Consider the following 27,701-nt stretch of genomic DNA (forward strand, 5'->3'; position numbering starts at 1 on the left):
TTTGCAAAAGGGAAATCATGTTTCACCAATTTATTGGCCGCCTTTGAAGGAGTAGCATGCATTGTGGAGAAAGGGGAGCGTGTAAACATACTGTACATGGATTTCCAGAAGGCATTTGATAAAGGAATCACATCAAATGCTATTGTGGACAATAAAACTTATGGTGCAGGGTGTAACATATTGGCATAGATAGAAGATTGGCTGGCAGAAAACAGAGAATGCATAAATGGACCCTTTTCTGATTGGCAGGATGTGATGAGTGGAGTCTGTGAGGGGATCTCAACTTTTTGCAATTTATATCAATAACTTAGATGAGGGTAGCGAAGGCATGGTAGCTAAATTTGCAGTTGGGACAAAGATAGGTAGGAAGTGTTGTGAAGAGGGCATGAGTTTGCAGACTGATATTGATAGGTTGTGAGTGGGAAAAAAATCTGACAGATGGAGTATATTGTGGGGAAAATGTAAGTTGTTTAGTTTAACAGGAAGAATAACTACAGAATCCTGAGATGCAGAGGGATCTAGGTGCTGCAATGTATGAATCCCAAAAAGTTGGTATGCAGGACCACAAGTAATTAAGAAGGTTAATGGAATGCTCTCCTTTATTACAAGAGGAATTGAACAGAAAATTAGACGTTCTGCTTAATTTATCCAGGGCATTGGTGAGACCACATCTCGAGTACGGAGTACAGTTTTGGTCCCCTGATTTACGGAAGGATGTAAATGCATTGGAGACGGTTCAGGGTATTCAGGCGGATATCAGGAATGAGTGGGTTACCTTATGAGGATAGGCGGGACAGACTGGGCTTGTTTCCACAAGAGTTTAGAAGAGTGAGGGGTGACTTGATTAAGTATAGAAGATCTTGAACAGTCTTGACAAGATGGACATGGAAATGATGTTTCCACTTGTGGGTGAGTCCAGAACTTTGGGGTGGGGGGAGGGGGGACTGTTTTAAAATGAGGGCTTGCCCTTGAGGACAGATGAGGAGAGATGTTTCCTCTGAGGGTTGTGTGACCATGAAACATGACCTCAGTAGGCCATGGCGGCAGGATTATTGAACTTTTTAAAGGTGGAAGTAAATTCCTGTTGGGCAGGGGAATGAAAGGTTATCAGGGGTAGGTGGGAATGTAGAACTTGAATCACAGCAGATCAGCCATGATCTTATTGAGGGGTTGAATGGCCTACTTTCTGCCCCTAGCTCCTATTTCATATGTATGTTTGTCTATAATATTTGCTTTGTTTATAGCCAACCCATGCTGGTGAGTGACGTGTTGATTAACACCTATAGCTTTTGAACCTGAGATAACTCCAGATGGGATTCAACACTGACCAAGAGTATGCTATAAATGAAATATCTCCCACTGCAGTCAGCAACACCCTCAGAAATACCCTATGTGTCCTTTAGCCAGTTACTTGCCCTTGATTACTATTTTTTAAAGGAATCCCTGAAGAATACTGGGCCTCCTCGAAGCTTGCCACTTTGGAAAATCATCTTAAAAGACTTTGAATGGCCATGCACAATCTCCTACTAAATCCTATTTCTAAACACTACTTACTGATGAGCAAAGCCGTACCCTCCGGTGTTACTTTTCCCGACATTCATAGACCAAAATAGCCAATTATTTTTAACTGCACTGTGTAGTGCCTTGCATTGTCCTTAGCCCAAGTGCAACGTTCATTCAGCTTCCTTTTTAAGAGTTTGGCTGCATTACTTGGTCCACAAATATCTCTGGCTTGGTGTCCTCTGCAAAATAAATTACCTTGCATTGTAATTCTGGGTTACTGGTGTATCTTAACGCACCTCACTCGGTTCTTCTCTCTCGGTTATTTTAAATCTAAACAACTAGTTATCTAATTAGTTCAATGTTATATTTTAATAAAGTCTTGCAATCGTGTAATCCAAATGGTTGAGAACATATTTGGTATTATTGTCACAGTTCATGATTTTGTGTAGCTGTGTAGAGAAAGAAATGTTCAGTCGTGTGGATTATTTGTGAGGAGTTGTATATTCAGGAATCATTGAGGCTTGTAGTAATACAGTCCCTCGGGAGCGACTGTACCTGCTGTGTCAGTTCTGCTGTCCTGTTATGTTTTGGCTCTGCATCACGAGATTCCTGCTCAGCTCTCCCTGACTTTCTATTTGTCTACAGTTGTTGCTCAGCTTCCAATCTCCAGGCGTTCTGGTGTTCAGATTGTACATTGTGCGTATCTCTGATTCCCTGTTGCTAAGCAACAGCACAGTTTTAAAAAATCTACTTGGTGTTTTAAAAAAAAATCTTCCCCTAAGCTACTAACCCTGTTGATAACTCAGCTCTTCACTTCAAGAATCATAAAACCTCAGGTGTACAAACGGGGCCTGGAGACTTCTCGGCTCCATTTCACAGAACCTCTAAAATGAAAGATAACCCAGGATTCGTCTTTCTCAACACAAAATAATTTTAAAAATAAAGTTAAAGTACCTAATGCTTTATTCCTAATTAAGGGGCAATTTAGCGTGGCCAATCTACCTATCCTGCACATCTTTAGGTTTGTGGGGGTGAGACCCATCCAGACACGGGAGAAATGTGCAAACTCCACTCGGACAGTGACCCGGGGTTGGGATCGAACCCGGGTCCTTTCTGGCATGAGACAGCAGTGCTAAGGGGTTAGCTGGGATTATTGGGTTACGTGGATAAGTTGGAAGTGTGCGCTGAAATGGTGCTCTTTCCAAAGGCCAGTGCAGGCAAGATGGGCCGAATGGCGTCCTTCTGCACTGCAAATTCTATGATTGTAACCACTGTGCCACCGTGCTGGCCCACACGAAATAATAAATTAAATTGTATCATCTTAAACCACTGCAAACCAGTTTGGTGACATGAATATTTCTTATTGTTTTCTTATGCTAACCAAATTAAACTTAAGTCAGCTAGATGATTTTTCAGTTTCCCATATAAACTTGTCCGATAAAAGCACTCCTTTCTAGTGTCAGGTTCGAGTTTTAATTACAATTCTACAGAAGCCTATAAAGCATCGCTTTGCTGATTCCTGATCTCCCAATTGTCTCTTTACAACTCCCAGTTTTGGTTCCCCACGTGTGCTGCAAATGTATGAATTGGAAAATATTGCACATGCATTCTTCTTTTGTGGAGTTTCTTCATAAATCTTTTTTGCCTGCACCATCCCCTTCACCACCTCACTCAACACAAACCCATCAATCTGGTTTAATTCTTGAGGTTCTGTGAAATGAAGCTGAGATATATCTGAGCCCTGTTTGTATACCTGAGATTTTATGACTCTTGAATGAAGAGCTGTGTTATCAAGAGGGTTAGTAGTTTAGGGAAGTTTAAAAAAATAAAAATCAAGTAAAAAACAGTTTTGTTGCTTAGCAACATGAAATCTGAGCAAGATCGACCAGATGCAAGGTGACCAAGAAGATAAACAAGCTACCAGAACAGGCAGGGCGGGAGCTGCAGAGAGCAGCTCTGATCCCCAAAAGAAAATAAGAAAGTCCAGGAAACCAGGGAGTGGGAGTGAAAAGAACCCCAAGGAGCTAAATAAAGAACAGGAATCTGGGGGGAAAAAAGTTCTGTTCAGTGGAATTGAAAGTAAGTAGCAGAGTGAAAGACTCCAAAATGAAGAGACATAGCTGCAAGCATGTGGGCTGATGCAAAGCCAGAAGAGACAGCTAAAGGTTGGTGACTCCTTACCCATGGGTCTGTGAAACAATGGAATTCTGTTGGTCCGGCTAAATACCTGAGAGAGTGCGTGGAATGTGAAGCTTGAGTGCACGTGGCAATTCAGAAGAGAGGAACATTGGAAGGAGGGATCGAAACCTTGGAGGTGGATCCTTGTTGAAGATGTCTGCGTAAGCAATGTTTGGGAGAAAATTCCAAGACGAGATCAGAGTGCGGAAACAGAAAACCCTTGGGGAAAACTCAGTTTCCATCAGACCAGTTGGCTTACAGAATGACAAGTGTCTGGGGGTTGGGGGGAGTTGATGACTTTGGGTGGTGTATTGGTTTTGGAGTGTGATGCGCTTGACTGCAGGTTGCCTGTTAGTTTACATGGACGATATACTTACTGTGAACATTAGAGTATAAGATAGATTTTGTAATTTGTGTTCTTAATTTGTATAAACCTGTAAAGATATAGTTGCAGTGAAGGAGTCGTGTTCATCATGTTTAATAAATGTTTTACTCTTTGTTAAAAGTTGATCAGATTCCCGTGACCCTGTTCAATAGCCATCCTCCATTTTTCTAAACAAACAAATAAAAGTTAGGATCTATCAAACCGGGTACCACACGGAGATCGGACTTGTCCGATAGTAACATCAGCTCGGATCATAACAGGTTCAAGAAGGTGGGTCACTCCACCTCGAGGGTAATTATGAATGTGCAACAAATGCTGTTCTACCCAGTGAAAGGGGAAAACAAAGTACATGAACTTTACTCTGGGAAGGAAATCTGCCATTCTTACTTGGTCTGGTCTACATGTGATTCCAGACCCACAATTTGGTTGACTCTTAAAATGCTCTCTGAAATGGCCTAGCAATCCACTCAGTCATCATATTTGTAAGAATTAGAATTCCTACAATGAAGAAGGAGGGCATTTGGCCCATCGAGTCTGAACCGACCATCCGAAAGAGAATCCCACAGAACCTTTTGGACCCCATGGGGGCAATTCAGCTTGGCCAATCCACCTAACCTGCACATCTTTGGAACGTGGGAGGAAACCGGAGCACCCAGAGGTGACCCACGCAGGCAAGGGGAGAACGTGCAAACTCCACACAGTCACCCAAGGCCAGAATTGGACGGGTTCCTTGGCGCTGAAAGGCAACGGTGCTAACCACTGTGCCATTGCGTGAATATTGCTTTATAACTGCGGGAGTTGCTCCAAGAAATGTTTACTAAATTGGTGTTCTCCGTCCAGTTAATTAAAATATATATATTTTCTTTCAGGTACACTCCAGTAGGCCGTTCATTCTTCACACCGTCTGAGGGTTGCTCTAATCCCTTGGGAGGGGGCAGGGAAGTATGGTTTGGATTTCACCAGTCTGTCAGGCCTTCATTATGGAAAATGATGCTCAATATTGATGGTAGGTTTCAGAGGTTAACATGTGCGAATTTATTCTTGCCTTTGAAGAAATGAGGAAGTTTTAGCTGCACTCTTATAGAATCATAGACTTTACTGTGCAGAAGGAGGCCATTCGGCCCATCGAGTCTGCACCAGCCCTTTAATTGATCTAGTTTTGAGGTGCCTGCCTTCGGAGTTTTATTAATTACATTAATTAATGAGCTTTGCAAGGCATGGCTGAGAATTCTGAAAAAACAATGACGGTGATTACATTGGTGAATTTCTTTTGCAGCAGGAAGGAATAACAAACTTGCGTTTGTGTAGCACCTTTCACAACCACAGTGCTTTCCAGCCAATCAAGTAATTCTAAAGTGTAATCACTCTTGCACTAGAGCCAATTTACACAAAGGAAAGTACCACAACCAGAATCAATGTAATCAACTAAGTCCGTTTTTTGTGGAAATTGTGATTGAGAGAAATAACGAGCAAGAGTTTTCCTGCTCTTCAAATTCAGAGTATTTTTCTTCCATTAATCTGAGATGGCAGGCTGGATTCAAAATGGCACTGGAATTTAAAATCTATGCAAATTTGTTGAAGCTTAACGTAGAAAATTTGCCACTGATTTATGCATTTAATTAATGTCCTTAAGTGTGAACATGCTAGAGCGACCAATTGCAGTTTTACAGTTCCATATTTGAGTCCGTATGTAAACTTTAAAAAAATAAATTTAGAGTACCAATTCTGTTCTTTACATCCCAGGACCGGGATGGAACTCGGATCCTCAGCGGCATAGGCAGCAGTGCTAACCACTGTGCCACCGTGCCGCCCGCTTCCTTCATCCTTTCTTTCCTTTACTTGGGAACAACAGGAGACCCAGAATGTAATAATGTAGCATTTTGTTTTTCCCATACACGGATGCTGGGTGACATATTTTCTGTTTTATATCCGATTCCTAGCATCTGCAATATTTTACGTTTATTCCACTTGCGCAGCTCAATTCTATAAAACTAAGGCTAGGTCTAAAGTGCTGAATAAGACCATAAGACGCTGGAGCAGAAGTAAGCCATTTGTCCCATTGAGTCTGCTCCGCTGTTCAATGACATCATGACTGATCTGAACATATAACTAAATCGCTTCCATTTCAGATGACCAGCTTTCATTAAAGAGACATAACACAGCTAGTGTTTGCCACATAAAGAATGCGCTAATATTATTTGTGTGAAAATAATCCATTTATAATGGATGCGATTTTAACAATCCAGGAAACTGAGAGTGACAACTTGTATTGACCAGATGTGGCTGGCAGTTTGCCTTCAGTGGCGGCTTGAGCTTGCATAGAGTAACCTTGTTATACTTTAAATTTACCATGGTTCCAGGCTGTAGGTCTTAGTTTGCTACCTGCTCCATTTCTTCCTGTTTCTCATCCATTCTTTCTGGCTCTCGAACATAGTTTGCCAAGCTGTTCTAATGTATGTTTAAATCCCTTTGGCAAGGGTGGCATGGTGGTGTAGTGGTTAGCATTGCTGCTTCACAGCGCTGAGGGCCAGGGCTCCATCCCGTCTCCGGGTCATTGTCCGTGTGGAGTTAGCACGTTCTCCCCGTGTTTCCATGGGTCTCACCCCCACAACCCAAAAGATGTGCAGGCTAGGTGGATTGGCCATGCTAAATTGCCCCATAATTGGAAAAATAAATAATTGGGTACTCTAAATTATTTGTTTTTAAAATCCCCTTGGCATATGACAGTAAAAATCAGATATTCTTTAACATACCTGTTTATTGGATGTGGACGTTACTGACGAAGGCCAGCATTTATTGCTCATAGCTAATTGCCCTTGAAGAGAAATTGCTACTTCCAGCTATTTAGCAAATAGTCCCTACATTCTAGACATCTATAGCGGGATTCTCCCTTCAGGGGACTAAGTCCCCACGCCGGCGGGCAAACCGCGAACCACTCCGGCATCAACGGCCCCTGAAAGTGAGGAATTCTCCACTCCACTTTCTCTGGGGCTAGATGGACACCGGAGGGGTTGGCGCTGCTCCAGCCGGCGTTGAAGGTACTGCATGGGTTCGGTATGCGCGGAACAGCTGTCGTGATCTTGCGCATGCGCGGTGGGTTTCTTCTCCGCCCCGGCCATGGCGGAGCCCTACAGGGGCCCGGCGTGGAAGGAAGAAATTCCCCCACCGAACAGGCCCCTCCGCAGATCGGTGGGCCTCGATTGCGGGCCAGGCCACCGTGGGAGGCCCCCCGGGGTCGGGCCCCCCTGAGGATCACCCACGCCGACTTACCTGCCAGGTCCTGCTAGTGTCAGAGGTGAGTAATTCATGCCGGCGGGACTGGCCAAAAATGGACGGCTGCTTGGCCCATCGGGGCCAGGAGAATCGCCGGAGGGGCCGCTGCCAACAGCCCCGACCGGTGTGCCGGGAATCCCGCCCCCGCCCGAAAAACGGCACCGGAGAATACGGCAACTGGCAGCGGGGCTGGATTCGTGCCGCCCCCCGGGGATTCTCCGACCCGGCGTGGGATCGGAGAATCCCGCCCCTTATGTTTAGTGAGATAATGCTGCTGTTTGACACCTGATCAGGTTTTGTTCTTCTGAGGTTCGGATTGCAGTGTATATTGAGACTGTGAAGATGGAGCTTTATTCTGCATGTAACTGCAACCTATGGTTGTGAGATCCTGATTCTGGATGTCACAAAAGTGTAAACTATTTAATTCCCTGCCATTCATGGCCATTATTCTGAGTGCAAATATTGGCTTTAAAAAAAGGGGGGAGAGAGAATGTGTGTTACAAATTTATTTCTGTTTTCAGTATCTGCGACAGCGTTTTATAAAGCCCAGCCAGTGATTGAATTCATGTGTGAAGTTTTGGATTTTAAAAATATTGAAGAACAGCAAAAACCATTAACTGACTCCCAGAGAGTAAAGTTCACCAAGGAGATCAAAGGTGAGAAACTGAATACAGTTGTTGATTTTTACAGTATTAAGTATGTTAGCATTGAACATGCTGTCAGTGTTTCTTTTTTATAGTCAACTGAATACATTTATTTCAAATTGAAAATTTTGCACAATAGTAGTTGAAAACTCATGGCATCTTCGGGATATTGTAATCCAATGCTTTTATAAAAAAAAATAAAAAAAAATCTTTATTGGCATTTTTCAATTTTTACAGAATAACAATTTACCTAATAGTGCACCTGATATCTACATGTTTTTAGTTTCTTATTTACAAACTTTTTAACACACATTCCCCCCGTTGGTAGCCCCCTCTTCCATCCTGGATGTCATACTACTGAGCTCGCTCCTCTTTTCTGCTTTTTTTGTTGTTGACCTTGTGGGTGGGGGGAGTGGGACGGCTTCCATCCCCTCATCCCTTTCCCCCCATGTTTCTCTCTGTGACTCCCTTGGATTTGCTCCTTATCTCCTGCCACCTTCCCCCTTTGCTCCTCCTCATTGCATGCATTCTTATTTTTCTCCCCCGTCTCCCCCTCTTTTCCTAGTCGCTGTTGGCCTCGAACAGGCCCTGGAACAAGCTGATGAATGGCCCCCGCGCTTTGTGGAAGCTCTCGTCCGACTCTCGGATGGTGTACTTAATCTTCTCCAGGTGGAGAAATTCCGACAGGTTTCCCAGCCAGTCTGCAGCTGTGGGTGGCACTGCTGATCGCCAACCGAACAGGATTCCCCGGAGTGCGATTAAGGAAGCAAAAGCAAGGGTGTCATCTCTCTTCCCCTTGTGTAATTCTGGCTGGGCTGATACTCCGAAGACTGCCACTCTCGGGCACGGTTCCACCCTCATTCCCGCAACCTTGAAGAAGGCTGTCCAGAACCCGACAAGCTGGGGCAAGCCCAGAACGTGTGGGCGTGGTTGGCCGGGCCTCCCTGGCATATTTATCCTTCACCTCCGGGAGGAACCTGTTCATTTGGGTTCTGGTTAGATGCGCTCTGTGCACCACTTTAAACTGCATGAGCTGAGCCTTGCGCTAGAGGAGGTGGAGTTGATCCTGCTCAGTGCTCCCCTCCAGAGACCCCAACCGACTTCCGGCCCCAGTTCATCCTCCCATTTCCGCCTGACTTTGTCCAGCAGTAGTCTTGACCTATCCAGTAACTGTTCATGTTTATTAGTTCCTCTAGTAGTGTGTCTCTTGGGGCCCTGGGGTATCTTGCCGTCACCTTGAGGAGAAAGTGTTTAATTTGGAGGTGTCTGAGTTCCTGTCCTGTCAGTAGTTCCAGATCTTCCGTCAATTTGCCAACCAATCCAATGCTTCTGGACATGCAACCCAGCGGGTGATCGTTCAAATAATAGAGCGGATAGTTGTGCAATGCAATTTAATAGATTTAGTAATTTGTAAACTGACACCAAAAGAAAATGGTGAAAGCTGCCGGGTTGTCACATGCAGGTACCCAGTTCACTACTGTTCTTCAGAAAAGGGAATTTCCTATGGTTCGCTCGTCTGGTCTACACATGACTGTAATCCTACACTGTGGTTGGCTGTTAACCCACTCTAGTTGTCAGGGCAAGTGGGGATTGGCAATAAATGCTGTCCTGCCAACATCACCAAATACCAAGATTGAATATATTTTTTCAAAAATTTGCACTGTTTCTATTACTGAAGGTTGAATACTGCCATGTTAGAGATTGATATTGTGAATAGGAGTGAATTGTACAGGACAGTGGATTAGTCTCTTGAAGCCATTGTTTTAAAACAATCCGATTTTGCGACACATTACTTTCTAAAATAGAATCAAAGAATGATGCAGTATAGAATGAGGCAATTCAGCCCATCATGCTTGCACTGGACTTTTGAGTAAAGCTGTTCACCTCATTCTCTCCCCTGCTGTTTCCTCATAGTCCTGAAAATGTATTCCCTTCAAGTATTTATCCATTTCCGTCTTTAAAAGTTGCTATGGGTGGCACGGTAGCACACTGGTTAGCACTGTTGCTTCACAGGGTCTCAGATTCGATTCCCGGCTTGGTCACTGTCTATGCGGAGTCTGCATGTTCTCCCCGTGTCTGCGTGGGTTTCCTCCGGGTGCTCCAGTTTCCTCCCACAAGTCCCGAAACACGTGCTATTAGGTATTTTGGACATTCTGAATTCTCCCAATGTGTATCCGAACAGGCGCTGGAATGTGGTGACTAGGGGCTTTTCACAGTAACTTCATTGCAGTGTTAATGTAAGCCTACTTGTGACAAAAGCGATTATTATTATTATATCGACTCCTTCCACAACACGTTTTCACAGCGCACACTGTGGTTATAAAACAAAGTTCCCTCGTGTCACCTCTGGTACTTTTTGCTTGTCATGGATCATTGTCTTCTGATTATTTGCTGAAACCGCTGCCACTGTTTATTTACTCTTTTAAAATGGTCCACGGTTTTGAGCATCTCTATCAAATTTCTTAACTTTGCTCTAAGGAATAGGCAGAGTAGACAGATTTTTTGATCTTGAAGAGTCTCGAGGGTTTGGGGTGGTGGTGGGGAGGCATGACAGTGGAGTTCTGAGCACAATCCGACCAGCCATGAGAAGGCTCAGGGAGCCAAATGGCCTAGTCCTGTTCCTATTTGTTATGTAAGGTGAACTCTCGAAACAAATTTCAACAAATAAATGGGAAGAAGTTAAAGGCAGTAATTCAGTGCAATTTAAATGCCCACCAGGAATGATTTTGAAAGCACGGAACATATTATGGGATGAGAATGAATCAAAGGCATGTAGAGAAATCCACTGTACACTGAGTTAGTCAGGACAACTGAAGAGAACAAAAGTTAATTTGAGAATAGCATGTCGTGATACACATTCTACTGTGCCTCGCGGTAGTGGAATATGCACAATTCAAAACTGCCTGCTGCACTGTATTAGTGAATCGAGGGTAGGCAATATGACCTGAAGGATGATCTTGCAAGTTGATCAGCAACAGCGGCAGCAGTGGACCTGCTATTGGAATTTTTTATTCACATGCTTTTTACTGCTGTTTTGAGTTTTTGGTCCTTTTCAACTGACATATAAAAATTATTACTTGACTGAAACAATAAGAAATGTCTCTGCCTGGGACCTGAAGCCAGAATTTGTTGGCATCTTGTAATTAATATTGGCTGTCTAACCCAACTAACCACTTTGCCAAAGCACGCGGCAGCACTGTGCTCGAGTGCACAATTTTATGACTTTTTTTCTTTTCTCTTTCATCTCCCCTAATTCAAGAACCTGCACTAATTGGGAGTGTGATAGAGACAGATTCAATTGTAGCTTTCAAAATGGGAATTTGATAAATATTTGAATAGGGAAAAAATTGCAAAACTACAGGGAAAAGACGGAGGTGGGCAAGACTAGCTGAGTTGCTCTTGCGGAGAGATGGCATGAAAATGACAGGCCAAATGGCCTGATTAATAAGGGGATCAGGGGTTATGGGGAGAAGGCAGGAGAATGGGGATGAAAAAATATCAGCCATGATTGAATGGCGGAGCAGACTCGATTGGCCGAGTGGCCTAATTCTGCTCCTATGTCTTATGGTCTCTTATGGCACCATTCAATGATTCTGTGACAAGCTGGTCAGAGGCAAGGAAATCTGTGGCTCACCTCCTGACTCCTCGAAGCCTGCCCACCATCTACTAGGCAGTAATTTGACAGAATACTCTCCATTGTCTGGATGAGTGCGGCTCCAACAACACTCTAGTCCAAGGAGCTCAACGCTATCCTGGACAAAGCAGTTGGCATGATCAGCACCCCATCCACCACTGACACACAGGCACAGAAGGATGTCCTATCCACAGGATGTATTGCATAAACCTGTCGAGTCTCCCTTGACTGCACTTTCTGAACCCGTGACCTTTACCACCTGGAAGGATAAGGGCAGCAGATGCAGAGGAACGACACCACCTGGAAATTCTCCTCCAAGCGACACACCATTATAACTTGGAACTACATTGCCATTCCTTCACTGTCACTGGTTCAATATTATATAACTATATAACTTCCTTCCTAACAGCACTACATCACATGGGCTGCAGCAGTTAAAGACGGTAGCTCACCATGTCCTTTTAAAGGGCAATTAGGCGAGATAACATCCCATGAACAAATTATGAAATTCAACACTGTTAAGTTGGGAGCAACATGTCCTCTAAATTCTGTGCACTGCTGCACTTTGCAGTCCCTTTTAAGATATAATGCATGGTGAGCACCTTAAAAGAGAAAGTTACTTTTGCCTAGCCCATTTGTTCCCTGTACACTACATTATTGAATGCTGTGCTGCTTGCGCCCATGCAGGTTTAGAGTGTTGGTAGTGATTCATTTTGGTAAGAACTTCGAGAGGCAATATGAACTAAATTATTCAATTTTAAAGAGTGTTCAGGAACAGAGAGATCTGGGATTGCACGAACACAAATCTTTGAATGTCAGAACAAATTGAAAAGATTTCTTAAAAGAACATACGGATCCATGGCATTATTTTATTTATAAATTTAAAATACCCAATTCTTTTTTTCCAATTAAGGGGCAATTTAGCTTGGCCAATCTGCCCAATCTGCACATCTTTGGGTTTGACCTGGAGCCGTAATTGAACCTGGGTCCTCAACATCGTGAGGCGGCAGTGCTAACCACTGCGCCACCATGCCGCCTCGATCAGTGGTATTATTAATAGATAGATGAATGCAAATGTTAAGCTTTTATAAAACACTGTTTAAACCTCAACTACAGTGTTGTGTTCATGTTCGGGCAGCACATTTTAGGAAGTTATGTTAAAGCCTTAACAGCAGTGCAGCAGAGATTTACTAAAATAGTACCAGTGTTGAAGGGCTTCAGTGACGTGGAAAGATTGGAGAAGCTGGGATTGTTTGTTTTGGAGCAGAGCAGGTTAAGGGGAGTTTGATGGAGTTGTTCATTGTCATGAACGTTTTTTATAAATTAGGAGAAATTTCTTCCAGTGGCAGATGATTTGGTAATAAGAGCACTCAGGTTTATTGTGATTTACAAAGTCATGTTAGGAATTTTTTTTTTTTTTTACAGAGCGAGTGACCTGCATCACACTGCCTGAAATGTTGTGGAAGCAGATTCAACTGTACTTTGAGAGGACTTTGATAAATACATGAGGGGAAAGAATTTTTAGGACTGTGAAAAAATGTGGCTGGCCCTGATGGGCTGAATAGTGAGGATGCAGTGACGTAGTGGTATTGTCGCTTGGCTAATAATCCAGAGACCCAGGGTAATGCTCTGGGGACCTGGGTTCGAATCCTGCCATGGCAGACGGTAAAATTTGAATTCAATTAGAATCTGCAATGAAAAGTCTAATGATAGCCATAGAGCCATTGTCGATTGTCGTAAAACCCCAATTGATTCACTCATGCCAGTTAGGGAAGGAAATTGCCACCCGTACACAGCCTGGCCTATATGTGACTCCAGACCCCACAGCAAATGCCCCCTTGGCTGGACAATAAATACTGACCCAACCAGTGAGACAAGCATCCCGTCTGAATAAAAGAAATATAGTTGTGTACTGTTATGTTCTGTGATTCTGTGGTGTCCTTTCTATGTAATGAGAGCGGTGGAAATATTAATACTTGGCCTGTATTAAAGACTGGATTACATTCTCTGCAGGTCTCAAGGTGGAGATAACTCATTGTGGACAAATGAAGAGAAAATATAGAGTGTGCAATGTTACCAGAAGACCTGCAAGCCATCAAACGTAAGGCATTTATGTATGGAAAATTAACTTCAGAATAATTTTGATAGCTTATTTAATAAAAAATATTTTGGAGATTGTATTGGTTGCGGCAAATTTGTGGAAATTTAATTAAACTGAAATAACCAGCATTTAGCGGATTTAAATGTTGGTCTATTCAGTTTGGCCGTTTGTAGGCAGGCACATGTACACCTGAGAAATTGTAGAACTATACAGTTTTACTTGAATAAGAAAATTTGTTGAACTCAAATTCCCCATCCAATGGAAAAGTAAAATTGACCATCTTAGCTAATTGCTGGGTGTGTTATAATCTATCGTGTGATAAATTTTGAAATTTAAGAAAAAAATCTTGGCTGTATTAATTCCTGGAACCGTTTTAATTCAAAGATGACTTTTACTAAAAGTATTGTTTGTTAGTAGAATATTTTTTCTGACCCCTCGATTAGTATTTAAAAAAAAAAAAAAATGAAATTAGATTTATAGAATAAATGTTTATTGTCTGTAAGTAACACGTTTAATTTTGTTTTACCCTGTTGGATTTACATAGATTCCCACTTCAGCAAGAGAATGGACAGACTGTTGAATGCACAGTAGCACAATATTTCAAGGATAAGCACAAACTAAATCTTCGCTATCCTCATTTACCATGTCTACAAGTTGGACAGGAACAAAAACACACGTATCTTCCTCTTGAGGCAAGTCAGTTTTGTTGTTTACAATGCCTAGCTTTTAAAAATGATTTTAAATAAAATGTATTGTAGCCTTTTTGCACTAAGCCTTAAGATCTGCAGTTGTTCAACACCCAATTTTTCATGTTTTACTCCGTGTTGGCTCTATTTTGATGAATGTTATCTTTGCCCACTTGGTTTGACATTTCTGGCCATAATTGAGTACAACCTATTGCGAGTACACCCTGTCACTTGCTACAAAATGTTGTCAGAGAGCTTGTGAGCATGAGTCTCTCAGCTGAGTTTCCCTCATCGCACTTGGTTGCTCCAGACTCCCCATCCAGTTTGAAGGTTCTTATTTAGTGCTGCTATGGAAAGACATCAGCCTCCATTTTCTTCATCTCTGGCTGTACAAATGCTCCAGCTTTCTTTAACTTAAACAGTACAGGGTGGCACAGTGGTTAGCATTGTTGCCTACGGCGCTGAGGACCTGGGTTCGAATCCCGGCCCTGGGTCACTGACCGTGTGGAGTTTGCACGTTCTCCCCGTGTCTGCGTGGGTTTCACCCCCGCAACCCAAAGATGTGCAGGATAGGCAGATTGGCCACACTAAATTGCCCCTTAATTGGAAAAAATAACTGGGTACTCTAAACTTCTATAAATACTAATATTCTATGGTGATCGAGAAAATAATTTCTCGTAACAATGGCCTGTATTTTCCTGGCTCCCCAGCGTTGATTTGGGGGGGGCATCACAAAGATGCACTGGGGAATCCCTTTCTGAAGTTCCAAGATAAGGGTTTATGTGACAATTGTCCCGAAGCGCTAACTTTCCCTGGATAATTGCGCTGCTCTGCGAACCATCCGACAAAGCGATTTAAATTGCAGTTGATTCTACCAGTGTTGTATTAATAGTTACTCTGAAAGAGATAGAAGAAATAAAAGCACTTCTAACCTCAGCATAACTATTTTAATACCCAGACTGAGCCCCCCCCCCCCCCCCCCCCAACCACACAGCCAGTGCTGTAAAAAAATAACGCGTGTCCTCCTTCGCTATACTTTCATGAAGGCCTGCCTTCAACTTCAGCTCTTGCCCCTCAAAGGGACAGCAGCTTATGGTCATCTGGGCCTATGTCGACTTTACCGTCATTTCTTTTACACTTCACTGCTGTAGCTGGAGATGCGCTGTGCTGCTTGAATCTCACCTGGCCTCAGTCAGGACGGGCGAGACAGGCACTTCAAATGTTTAGCATATGTACTTTGGTACAGAGTGGCAACCCGTCACTGGTTGCCACTCTGAGGAAGCTATGGCCCATGCACAAGTTTTAGTGAGGGGCTGAAGGAAATTAGTATTAGTAGAGAAATAGTTTTGGGGAAAGTAATGGAATTGAAGGCGGATAAATCTCCAGGCCTGATAATCTTCATCCCAGAATACTTAAGCAAGTGGCACTAGAAATAGTAGATCTATTGGTGGTAATTTTCTAAAATTCTTTGGACTCTGGAATGGTTCCTACAGATTGGAGAGTAGCAAATATAACCCAGCCATTCGAAAAGGCAATTAGACCAGTGAGCCTAATGTCGGTAGTAGGGAAGTTGCTGGAGTCCATTATCAAGGATTGCATAGCACAGCATTTGGAAAGCAGTGGTATAATCAGACAAAGTCAGCATGGATTTATGAAAGGAAAATCATGCTTGACAAATCTACTGGAGTTCTTTGAAGATGTAACTAGTACAGTTGACAAACGATAACCGGTGGATGTGGTTTATTTAGACTTTAGAAAGCTTTCGACAAGGTTTCACATAGCAGATTACTATGTAAAATTAAAGCACATGGGACTGTGGGTACTGTCTTGAAATTGTGAGGAAGCTGTTTGGCAGACAGGAAGCAAACATTTGGAATAAACGGGTCTTTTTCCGATTGCTAGGCAGTGATTAGTGGGGTACCGCAGGGATCTGTGCTAGGACCCCAATTGTTCACATTAAATATTAATGATTTTAACGAGGGAACTAAATGTATTATCTCCAAATTTGTAGATGATACAAAGTTGGGTGGGAGGGTGAGCTGTGAGGAGGATGCAGAGATGCTTCAGTGGGATTTGGGCAGGCTGAGTGAGTGGGCATATGTATGGCAAATGCAGTGTAACATGGATAAATGTGAGGTTATCCACTTCGGTAGCAAAAATAACAAGATTATTATTTGAATGGGTGTGAATTGAGAGAGGTGGATATTCAACGAGACCTTGGTGTCCTTGTGCATCAGTCAAAGAATCATAAAATCTACAGCTCGGAGACAGGCCCTTCGGCCCAAACTGGTCCATGCCAATCAAAAAGCCCATCTAAGCTGACCCTATTAAGGCCCATGTCACTCTAAACCTTTCCTATCCATGTATCTGTCCAAATCCCTTTTAAATGTTGTCAATGTCCCTGCCTCAACCACTTCCTCCGGTAGCTCATTCCACATACATAGAACATAGAAAATACAGCACAGAACAGGCCCTTCGGCCCACGATGTTGTGCCGAACCTTTGTCCTAGATTAATCATAGATTATCATTGAATTTACAGTGCAGAAGGAGGCCATTCAGCCCTTTGAGTCTGCACCGGCTCTTGGAAAGAGCACCCTACCCAAACTCAACACCTTCACCCAACACCAAGGGCAATTTGGACATTAAGGGCAATTTATCATTGGCCAATTCACCTAACCTGCACATCTTTGGATTGTGGGAGGAAACCGGAGCACCCGGAGGAAACCCACGCAGACACGGGGAGGACATGCAGACTCCGCACAGTCAGTGACCCAAGCCGGAATCGAACCTGGGACCCTGGAGCTGTGAAGCAATTGTGCTATTCACAATGCTACCGTGCTGCCCTTGAGAACAAATAAATCTACACTATATCATTTAACCGTAATCCATGTACCTATCCAATAGCTGCTTGAAGGTCCCTAATGTTTCCGACTCAACTACTTCCACAGGCAGTGCATTCCATGCCCCCACTACTCTCTGGGTAAAGAACCTACCTCTGATATCCCTCCTATATCTTCCACCTTTCACCTTAAATTTATGTCCCCTTGTAATGGTTTGTTCCACCCGGGGAAAAAGTCTCTGACTGTCTACTCTATCTATTCCCCTGATCATCTTATAAACCTCTATCAAGTCGCCCCTCATCCTTCTCCGTTCTAATGAGAAAAGGCCTAGCACCCTCAACCTTTCCTCGTAAGACCTACTCTCCATTCCAGGCAACATCCTGGTAAATCTTCTTTGCACCTTTTCCAAAGCTTCCACATCCTTCCTAAAATGAGGCGACCAGAACTGTACACAGTACTCCAAATGTGGCCTTACCAAAGTTTTGTACAGCTGCATCATCACCTCACGGCTCTTAAATTCAATCCCTCTGTTAATGAACGCGAGCACACCATAGGCCTTCTTCACAGCTCTATCCACTTGAGTGGCAACTTTCAAAGATGTATGAACATAGACCCCAAGATCTCTCTGCTCCTCCACATTGCCAAGAACTCTACCGTTAACCCTGTATTCCGCATTCATATTTGTCCTTCCAAAATGGACAACCTCACACTTTTCAGGGTTAAACTCCATCTGCCACTTCTCAGCCCAGCTCTGCATCCTATCTATGTCTCTTTGCAGCCGACAACAGCCCTCCTTACTATCCACAACTCCACCAATCTTCGTATCGTCTGCAAATTTACTGACCCACCCTTCAACTCCCTCATCCAAGTCATTAATGAAAATCACAAACAGCAGAGGACCCAGAACTGATCCCTGCGGTACGCCACTGGTAACTGGGATCCAGGCTGAATATTTGCCATCCACCACCACTCTTTGCATTCAATCGGTTAGGCAGTTCGTTAACCAACTGGCCAAATTTCCCACTATCCCATGCCTCCTTACTTTCTGCATAAGCCTACCATGGGGAACTTTATCAAATGCCTTACTAAAATCCATGTACACTACATCCACTGCTTTACCTTCATCCACATGCTTGGTCACCTCCTCAAAGAATTCAATAAGATTTGTAAGGCAAGACCTACCCCTCACAAATCCGTGCTGACTATCCCTAATCAAGCAGTGTCTTTCCAGATGCTCAGAAATCCTATCCTTCAGTACCCTTTCCATTACTTTGCCTACCACCGAAGTAAGACTAACTGGCCTGTAATTCCCAGGGTTATCCCTAGTCCCTTTTTTGAACAGGGGCACGACATTCGCCACTCTCCAATCCCCTGGTACCACCCCTGTTGACAGTGAGGACGAAAAGATCATTGCCAACGGCTCTGCAATTTCATCTCTTGCTTCCCATAGAATCCTTGGATATATCCTGTCAGGCCCGGGGGACTTGTCTATCCTCAAGTTTTTCAAAATGCCCAACACATCTTCCTTCCTAACAAGTATTTCCTCGAGCTTACCAATCTGTTTCACACTGTCCTCTCCAACAATATCGCCCCTCTCATTTGTAAATACAGAAGAAAAGTACTCGTTCAAGACCTCGCCTATCTCTTCAGACTCAATACACAATCTCCCGCTACTGTCCTTGATCGGACCTTCCCTCGCTCTAGTCATTCTCATATTTCTCACATATGTGTAAAAGGCCTTGGGGTTTTCCTTGATCCTACCCGCCAAAGATTGTTCATGCCCTCTCTTAGCTCTCCTAATTCCTTTCTTCAGTTCCCTCCTGGCTATCTTGTATCCCTCCAATGCCCTGTCTGAACCTTGTTTCCTCAGCCTTACATAAGTCACCTTTTTCCTCTTAACAAGACATTCAACCTCTCTTGTCAACCATGGTTCCCTCACTCGACCATCTCTTCCCTGCCTGACAGGGACATACATATCAAGGACACGTAGCACCTGTTCCTTGAACAAGTTCCACATTTCACTTGTGTCCTTCCCTGACAGCCTATGTTCCCAACTTATGCACTTCAATTCTTGTCTGACAACATCGTATTTACCCTTCCCCCAATTGTAAAACTTGCCCTGTTGCACGTACCTATCCCTCTCCATTACTAAAGTGAAAGTCACAGAATTGTGGTCACTATCTCCAAAATGCTCCCCCACTAACAAATCTATCACTTGCCCTGGCTCATTACCCAGTACTAAATCCAATATTGCCCCTCCTCTGGTCGGACAATCTACATACTGCGTTAGAAAAGCTTCCTGGACACACTGCACAAACACCACCCCATCCAAACTATTTGATCTAAAGAGTTTCCACTCAATATTTGGGAAGTTAAAGTCGCCCATGACTACTACCCTATGACTTCTGCACCTTTCCAAAATCTGTTCCTCCACATCTCTGCTACTATTGGGGGGCCTATAGAAAACTCCTAACAAGGTGACTGCTCCTTTCCTATTTCTGACTTCAACCCATACTACCTCAGTAGGCTGATACTCCTCGAACTGCCTTTCTGCAGCTGTTATACTATCTCTAATTAATAATGCCACCCCCACCTCTTTTACCACCCTCCCTAATCTTATTGAAACATCTATAACCAGGGACCTCCAACAACCATTTCTGCCCCTCTTCTATCCAAGTTTCCGTGATGGCCACCACATCGTAGTCCCAAGTACCGATCCATGCCTTAGGTTCACCCACCTTATTCCTGATGCTTCTTGCGTTGAAGTATACACACTTCAGCCCCTCTCCGTGCCTGCAAGTACTCTCCTTTGTCAGTGTTCCCTTCCCCACTGCCTCATTACACGCTTTGGCGTCCTGAACATCGGCTACCTTAGTTGCTGGACTACAAATCCGGTTCCCATTCCCCTGCCAAATTAGTTTAAACCCTCCCGAAGAGTACTAGAAAACCTCCCTCCCAGGATATTGGTGCCCCTCTGGTTCAGATGCAACCCGTCCTGCTTGTACAGGTCCCACCTTCCCCAGAATGCGCTCCAATTATCCAAATACCTGAAGCCCTCCCTCCTACACCATTCCTGCAGCCACGTGTTCAACTGCACTCTCTCCCTATTCCTAGCCTCGCTATCACGTGGCACCGGCAACAAACCAGAGATGACAACTCTGTCTGTCCTGGCTTTTAACTTCCAGCCTAACTCCCTAAACTTGTTTATTACCTCCACACCCCTTTTCCTACCTATGTTGTTGGTACCAATGTGCACCACGACTTCTGGCTGCTCACCCTCCCCCTTAAGGATCCTGAAGACACGATCCGAGACACCCCTGGCCCTGGCACCCGGGAGGCAACATACCTTCCGGGAGTCTCGCTCGCGACCACAGAATCTCCTATCTATTCCCCTAACCATTGAATCTCCTACAACTATTGTTTTTCTATTCTCCCCCCTTCCCTTCTGAGCCCCAGAGCCAGACTCAGTGCCAGAGACCTGGCCGCTAGGGCCTTCCCCCGGTAGGTCATCCCCCCCCCAACAGCATCCAAAACGGTATACTTGTTTTGAAGGGGAACGGCCACGAGGGATCCCTGCACTTTCTGCCTGTTTGTTTTTTTCCCCCTGACTGTAACCCAGCTATTCTTGTCCTGTACCTTGGGTGTGGTTACCTCCTTGTAACTCTTCTCAATCACCCCCTCTGCCTCCCGGATGATGCGAAGTTCATCCAGCTTCAGCTCCAGTTCCCTAACACGGTCTTTGAGGAGCTGAAGTTGGGTGCACTTCCCGCAGGTATAGTCAGCGGGGACACCGGTGGTATCCCTCACCACCCACATCCTACAGGAGGAGCATGTAACTGGCCTAGCCTCCATCCCCTCTTACCTGACAGAATATAGCTGCCCTGTGGACTAACTAGATCTCCGCCCTCCGACCCTGCTCCCAGTCAGCTACACTTTCTGTAAACTCCTGGCTCTCTTCGCACTCTTTGCGGAAATGTCGGAAACAAAATGAAAGGAGCGCCTTACTCCCTCCTCACCTAACTCCCTCGGTCACCAAACTCTCACTATCGCACTCAAATGCACCAAATTCAGCACTCCCTCGGTCACCAAACTCTCACTATCGCACTCAAATGCACCAAATTCAGCACTCCCTCGGTCACCAAACTCTCACTATCGCACTCAAATGCACCAAATTCAGCACTCCCTCGGTCACCAAACTCTCACTATCGCACTCAAATGCACCAAATTCAGCACTCCCTCGGTCACCAAACTCTCACTATCGCACTCAAATGCACCAAATTCAGCACTCCCTCGGTCACCAAACTCTCACTATCGCACTCAAATGCACCAAATTCAGCACTCCCTCGGTCACCAAACTCTCACTATCGCACTCAAATGCACCAAATTCAGCACTCAGTGCAAACAAAGTCTGCACTGTAGGGGATCACTTTTATACTGTGAATCTAGCCTCTGAAAACCTGGCCTAATCCAATTAACTAATTAACAAGCTCCAGCTGCAAGTGCCTACAAGTAGAAGCCGGTTTAAAGCTTATTGAAAATTCACCTTCTTCTAAACCAAACAGCAACTTTTAAGTTAATTAACTAAATAAAAGAAAGACTAAACTTTAGATAAAAATGAAGCCTTATACTCCCTCGGTCACCAAACTCTCACTATCGCACTCAAATGCACCAAATTCAGCACTCAGTGCAAACAAAGTCTGCACTGTAGGGGATCACTTTTATACTGTGAATCTAGCCTCTGAAAACCTGGCCTAATCCAATTAACTAATTAACAAGCTCCAGCTGCAAGTGCCTACAAGTAGAAGCCGGTTTAAAGCTTATTGAAAATTCACCTTCTAAACCAAACAGCAACTTTTAAGTTAATTAACTAAATAAAAGAAAGACTAAACTTTAGATAAAAATGAAGCCTTATACTCCCTCGGTCACCAAACTCTCACTATCGCACTCAAATGCACCAAATTCAGCACTCAGTGCATCCTCTGTGTAATGAAAGTTGCTCCTCAGATTCCCATTAATTATTTCCCCTCTTAACTTAAAGTCAAGTCAATCACACCATTTAAAGGGGAATTATATGTCCGCTCAACAAGATTAACTAGTTTATAGATATTGAAGGACACAAAGGAGCAGGGAACTAATATTATAGTTGATAGCCCGAATAAGATTTAATGGGGAAATGAGAGCAACACTGGCGGAGTGGGCTGAACTTTATGCAAAACTAACCTCTCAAACTGAATTTGGTACTTTAAATTAAAAAAAATTATTGGAATTTAAAAGAGTGAGAGGGGATCTCCTAGAAACTTAGAAAATTCTAACAGGATTAGACAGGGTAGATTGAGAAAGAATGTACCCGATGGTGGGGGAGTCCAGAACTAGGGGTCATGGTTTGAGGATAAGGAGTAAACCTTTTAGGACTGAGGTAAGGAGAAATTTCTTCACCCAGAGAGTGGTGAACCTGTGGAATTCATTACCACAGAAAGTAGTTGCGGTCAAAACGTTGTGTAATTTCAAGAAGGAATTTGATATAGCTCTTGGGGCTAAAGGGACCAAGGATATGTGGGGGGAAGGCAGGATCAGGGTTTATTGAACTTGATCAGCCATTGTAATGAACGGCGGGCGGAGCAGGCTCGAAGGGCCGAATGGCCTCCTCCTGCTTATATTTTCTTTGTATGTTTCTATATATGATGTCAGTATACACTCCTCTGTAAAGTTTCATGCAGTTTTAAAAAAAAAAAAGTTATTTGTTGTAAAGAAGAAAATAGTTGCTGTTAACAGGAATTTCAATTGAAAGTTGCTTGTTATTTTCCCCACCACTTTGTCTATTCCTGTTGCACTGTGCAGTACTTTTATCCAATGGGAATAGTTGATCAGCTTTATTTTATGCAAAATTACTTATAAAAAGAAGCATGATGTTAGGCCAAACTAGTTTGTTACTTATCCGCCACATGAGCATTATCCCTATTCACATGTGCCCAGGCGCTTACCAAATCCCGTTGTTCCTCAAACCTATTTGTAAGGATTTACGTGGTCCCTGCATTAACTCGAGTAGTGTGTTTCACAGTCTTGCAACCCTAGTGTAAAAAAGGGCTATTTTCTGTTGTTTATTTATAGCTGATAAAAATGCGAGTCTAAAATATTTGTTGACCATTTATGAAAGAAACCATGTTGTTTTCTGGATGACTGAGAGAATCTGTTTAAGGGAAAGCAAGTTATATAAAAATTAATGATGGGGAGTCGACTCAAGTTGGTTTTCGATGCAATCTTTGGACATAAGTAGCACGTTCAAACCTAAAAATGAGGGATAGGAATGCATTTCTGTTTGTGCCATTATTGTGTATGTGATGTACTCCTTGGTTAAGGTAGGGAGTCCACGGAAAATTAAGCCCAGAGGCCTTGGATGTCACTGGATCCAGAAGTGTAAACCTCTGATGTTGAAAGTATAAATGGAAATACAGAAATGGAAAACAGTTAATATCGGAAGTTGCCATTTTAAAAAATTGTATCTTTCAACAATCAAGTTTTTCAATGTAAGCTAGCTTATTAATGTAGCACCAGGATCTTGTGCTATCAAATTAATTTGGTGTCTTGATTTTAATTGATCTCATTCCAGGTGTGTAACATTGTAGCTGGGCAGAGATGTATAAAAAAGCTGACAGACAATCAAACCTCAACAATGATTAGAGCCACTGCCAGGTCTGCACCAGACAGACAAGATGAGATCAGTAAACTGGTGAGTAACTTAGGAACAGCGGTAAGCTGTTTACCCTCTTGAGCCTCTTCTGTCATTCAGTGTCTTGACATCACTTGATCATGATCATAGAATTTACAGTGCAGAAGGAGGCCATTTGGCCCATCGAGTCTGCACCGGCTCTTGGAAAGAGCACCCTACCCAAGCCCACACCTCCACCCTATCCCCATAACCCAGTAACCCCACCCAACACTAAGGGCAATTTTGGACACGAAGGGCAATTTAGCATGGCCAATCCACCTAACCTGCACATCTTTGGACTGTGGGAGGAAACCGGAAGCACCCGGAGGAAACCCACGCACGCATGGGGAGAAGGTGCAGACTCCGCACAGACAGTGACCCAAGCTGGGAATCGAACCTGGGACCCTGGAGCTGTGAAGCAATTGTGCTAACCACCATGCTACCGTGCTGCCCTTCCTTGCCTTCCTTTACCCAATACCTTTGTCTAACATCGAGCAACTTCAGAATTAAAATTAACAATTGATCTAGCATCAATTGCGGTTCGCAGAAGAGAGTTCGGTTTTTTCCACTGTTGGTGTGCTGGAGTTTTTTAAATGTCGCTCCTGAAAGGCCTGGCTCTAATTTTCAGCCTAAGCACCCTAATCCTCGACTGTCCAGCTAGCAAATAGTTTCTCCAAATATCTGTTCCCCTTAATATCTTGAATACTTTTGATCAAATCATTCCTAAGCCTTCTGAATTCCATGGTTTGTTTAATTTCCCCTTGCAGCATAGCCCTTGGGAGCCCAGGCCTTATTCTAATTAATACTACCTGTACATCCTTCCTAAGACGTAGTGCCCGGAATTGCTCCTAATACCCTAAATTAATCTGGTTTTGTATTTTTTGAAACATAATTTCCAACCTCTTGTATTCTATTCCTGTGGGTGTAAAGGCCAGCTTTTAACCTTTTTGATTGCTTTGTAATAATCTTTTTATTGTCACAAGTAGGCATACATTAACACTTCAATGAAGTTACTGTGAAAAGCCCCTAGTCTCCACATTCCGGCGCCTGTTCAGGGAGAGTTTCAGAATTTTCAGCTGGTACGGGAATTGATCCCGTGCTGCTGGCCTTGTTCTGCAGCATAAACCAGCTGTCTAGCCCACTGAGAAACCTACTCATGACACTTTAATGATCTTTGGACCTGGACCCTCAAGCCTCTTGACCTCCACCATTTCTAGATTTTTCACCATTTTCAGAGTACCTTTTTTTAGGTACAAGGTGGATGATCTCTCAACTGCCGACATTGAAATTAATTTGCCACAATTTTGCCCACTAATTTAGCCCATCAATCTCTGTAATTTTGCACTTCTATTTACACTGCTTGCAATGTTGTGTGCTCTACAGTATATTCAGATAATTAAAAAGTCATTTTTTTGGAACGTTTAGTTCCATTGTTTTTATATTTTAGTTTTTTTTGGACTTCGGAACAATGTAGTGGAAGTTGCGATCATGGTCAATAGAATGGTGAATAATTAGATAATAATGTTGTACTAAAATCCCTATGGTGCAGAAGGAGGCAATTTGGCCCATCGATTGTTCTGAAGTCAAAAAGAATGCTAAAATGTAAAAACAATGGAACTGAATCACTATTGTAAAGTATACACAGTGTAGTTCCTTTAGAACAATCATTTTGATCAGAAAAATATATACTGTGCATCCAAAAAACCTTGATGGGTGAGAAGCCATAAAGGGAAAAATTGAAAGATTCCATCAGAACAGGCGGTGGCGTAGTGGTATTGTTGCTGCACTAGTAATCCAGAGAACCCGGATAATGATCTGGGGAACAAAAACAGAAAATACTGGACAATCCCAGCAGGTCTGACAGAATCTGTGGAGAGAAAAGGGAGCTAACGCTTCGAGTTTGGATGACTCTTTGTCAAAGCTGACCAAAGCTTTGTCAAAATGATCTGGGGACCCGGGTTCGAATTTTTTAAAATATAAAATATCTGGAAATAAAAGTCTAAGAATGACCATGAAATCATTGTCAGTTGTCGTTATTGGGGCGACACGGTGGCAGAGTTGTGAGCACTGCTGCCTCAGTGCCAGGGGCAGGGGTTCGATTTTGACCATGACTGACTGTGGATTTTGCACATTCTCCTCATGTCTGTGTGGATTTCCTCCAGGAGCTCTGGTTCTCTCCCATAGTCCAAAGATGTGCAGGTTAGGTGGATTGGCCATGTTGAATTGCCCCTTAGGGTGGTCTTGCAGGAATAGGACGGGGGATTGGGCTTAGTTAGTGTGGTCGTTCAAAGGGTCGGTGCAGTCTCGATGGGCACATGGCCTCCTCCTTCAGGCGGCACAGTGGTTAGCACTGCTGCCTCACAGCGCCAGGGACCTAGGTTCAATTCCGACCTTGGGTCACTGTCTGTGTGGAGTTTGTATGTTCTCCCAGTGTCTGCATGGATTTCCTCCGGGTGCTCCGGTTTCCGCTCAGTCCAAAGATATGTGGGTTAGATGGATTAGCCATGATAAAATTCCCCTTGGGTGTCTCAGGATGTGCAGATTAGGTTATGGTGTAACGGGAAGAGGGCGGAGTGGACATGGGTGGACTGCTCTTTAAAAGCGGCGTTGCAGACCCGATGGCCAAATAGCCTCCTTCTGCACTATAGGGATTCTCGTACAACGTATTATCTAATTATTCAACATTCTACTGATCATGATTGCAATTTCCACTACATTGGGAAAGAAAGCAGCATAATTAAAGACCTCTTCCACCCAGGTTATTCTCTCTTCCAACCTGTTCCATCAGGCAGGAGATACAGAAGTCTGAGAATACGCACTAGCAGATTCAAAAACAGCTTCTTCCCTGCTGTTACATGACTCCTAAACAACTCTCTTATGGACTGATCTGATCTCTTCACACATCTTCTCCACTTAGTAGTATTATATTTCTGTCTGCATCACCCGATGTGTCTATGTTTTTACATTGTGCATTTATGTTTGCCCTTTGTTTTTTTTCATTTTTTTTCAGTGTATTTTATTACAAACATGTATCAAAACAGGTTACAGCGAACAAACACCAAGGGTACAATCAACGATACAGTCTGTACAGATATTTCCTCTTTTCCACCCCCCTCTCCCCTGCGACGACCAGTCCCTCAAACATGGTCACAAACATCCCCCACCTTTCCTCAAACCCCTCCGAAGAGCCCCTTAACTGATATTTTATCTTCTCTAATCACAGGAAGTCGTACAGGTCACCTAACCAAGCCACGACCCCGGTGGCGATGTCAACCGCTACTCCAGCAAAATTTGCCGCCGTGCAATCAGAGAGGCGAAGGCCAAGACATCGGCCTTCCTCCTCTCCATGAGCTCCGGCTTCCCCGAGACCCCAAATATCGCCACCAAAGGGTGCGGGTCCTCCACCTCCTCAACTATCCTGCTAAGACTGTGAACACTGCTGTCCAGAATCTTCCCAACTTTTTGCAACCCTAAAACATGTGCGTGTGATTCGCTGGCCCCCGCCCACACCTCTCACACTCATCTGGTTTAGGGGCTGGTTTAGCACAGTGGGCTAAGACAACTAGCTTGTAATGCAGAACAAGACCAGCAGGTTCAATTCCCGTTCCAGCCTCCCCGAACAGGTGCCAGTGGCGACTAGGGCTTTTCACAGTAGCTTCATCGAAGCCTACTTGTGACAATAAGCGATTATTATATTATTATTATTATCTGCTTTCTTCTGAAAGAACTCACTCATTCTTACCCGAGTCA

General features: G+C 43.7%; 1 protein-coding gene across 2 annotated transcripts in view; it reads left to right on the top strand.

Annotated features, from left to right (window-relative positions):
- LOC140385796 (protein argonaute-2) overlaps nucleotides 1–27,701 on the top strand; it is a 130,425-nt gene that overhangs the window by 66,036 nt on the left and 36,688 nt on the right. For both annotated transcript variants that reach the window (XM_072468325.1, XM_072468326.1), the window contains exons 5-9: nucleotides 4,936–5,072; nucleotides 7,861–7,995; nucleotides 13,631–13,718; nucleotides 14,263–14,410; nucleotides 23,853–23,972. In XM_072468325.1, coding sequence (XP_072324426.1) covers nucleotides 4,936–5,072; nucleotides 7,861–7,995; nucleotides 13,631–13,718; nucleotides 14,263–14,410; nucleotides 23,853–23,972 — 628 coding nt within the window. The remainder of the gene's footprint in view (nucleotides 1–4,935; nucleotides 5,073–7,860; nucleotides 7,996–13,630; nucleotides 13,719–14,262; nucleotides 14,411–23,852; nucleotides 23,973–27,701) is intronic.

This window comes from Scyliorhinus torazame, chromosome 11 (assembly GCF_047496885.1).
Source record: "Scyliorhinus torazame isolate Kashiwa2021f chromosome 11, sScyTor2.1, whole genome shotgun sequence".
In the NCBI taxonomy this organism is placed as follows: domain Eukaryota; kingdom Metazoa; phylum Chordata; class Chondrichthyes; order Carcharhiniformes; family Scyliorhinidae; genus Scyliorhinus; species Scyliorhinus torazame.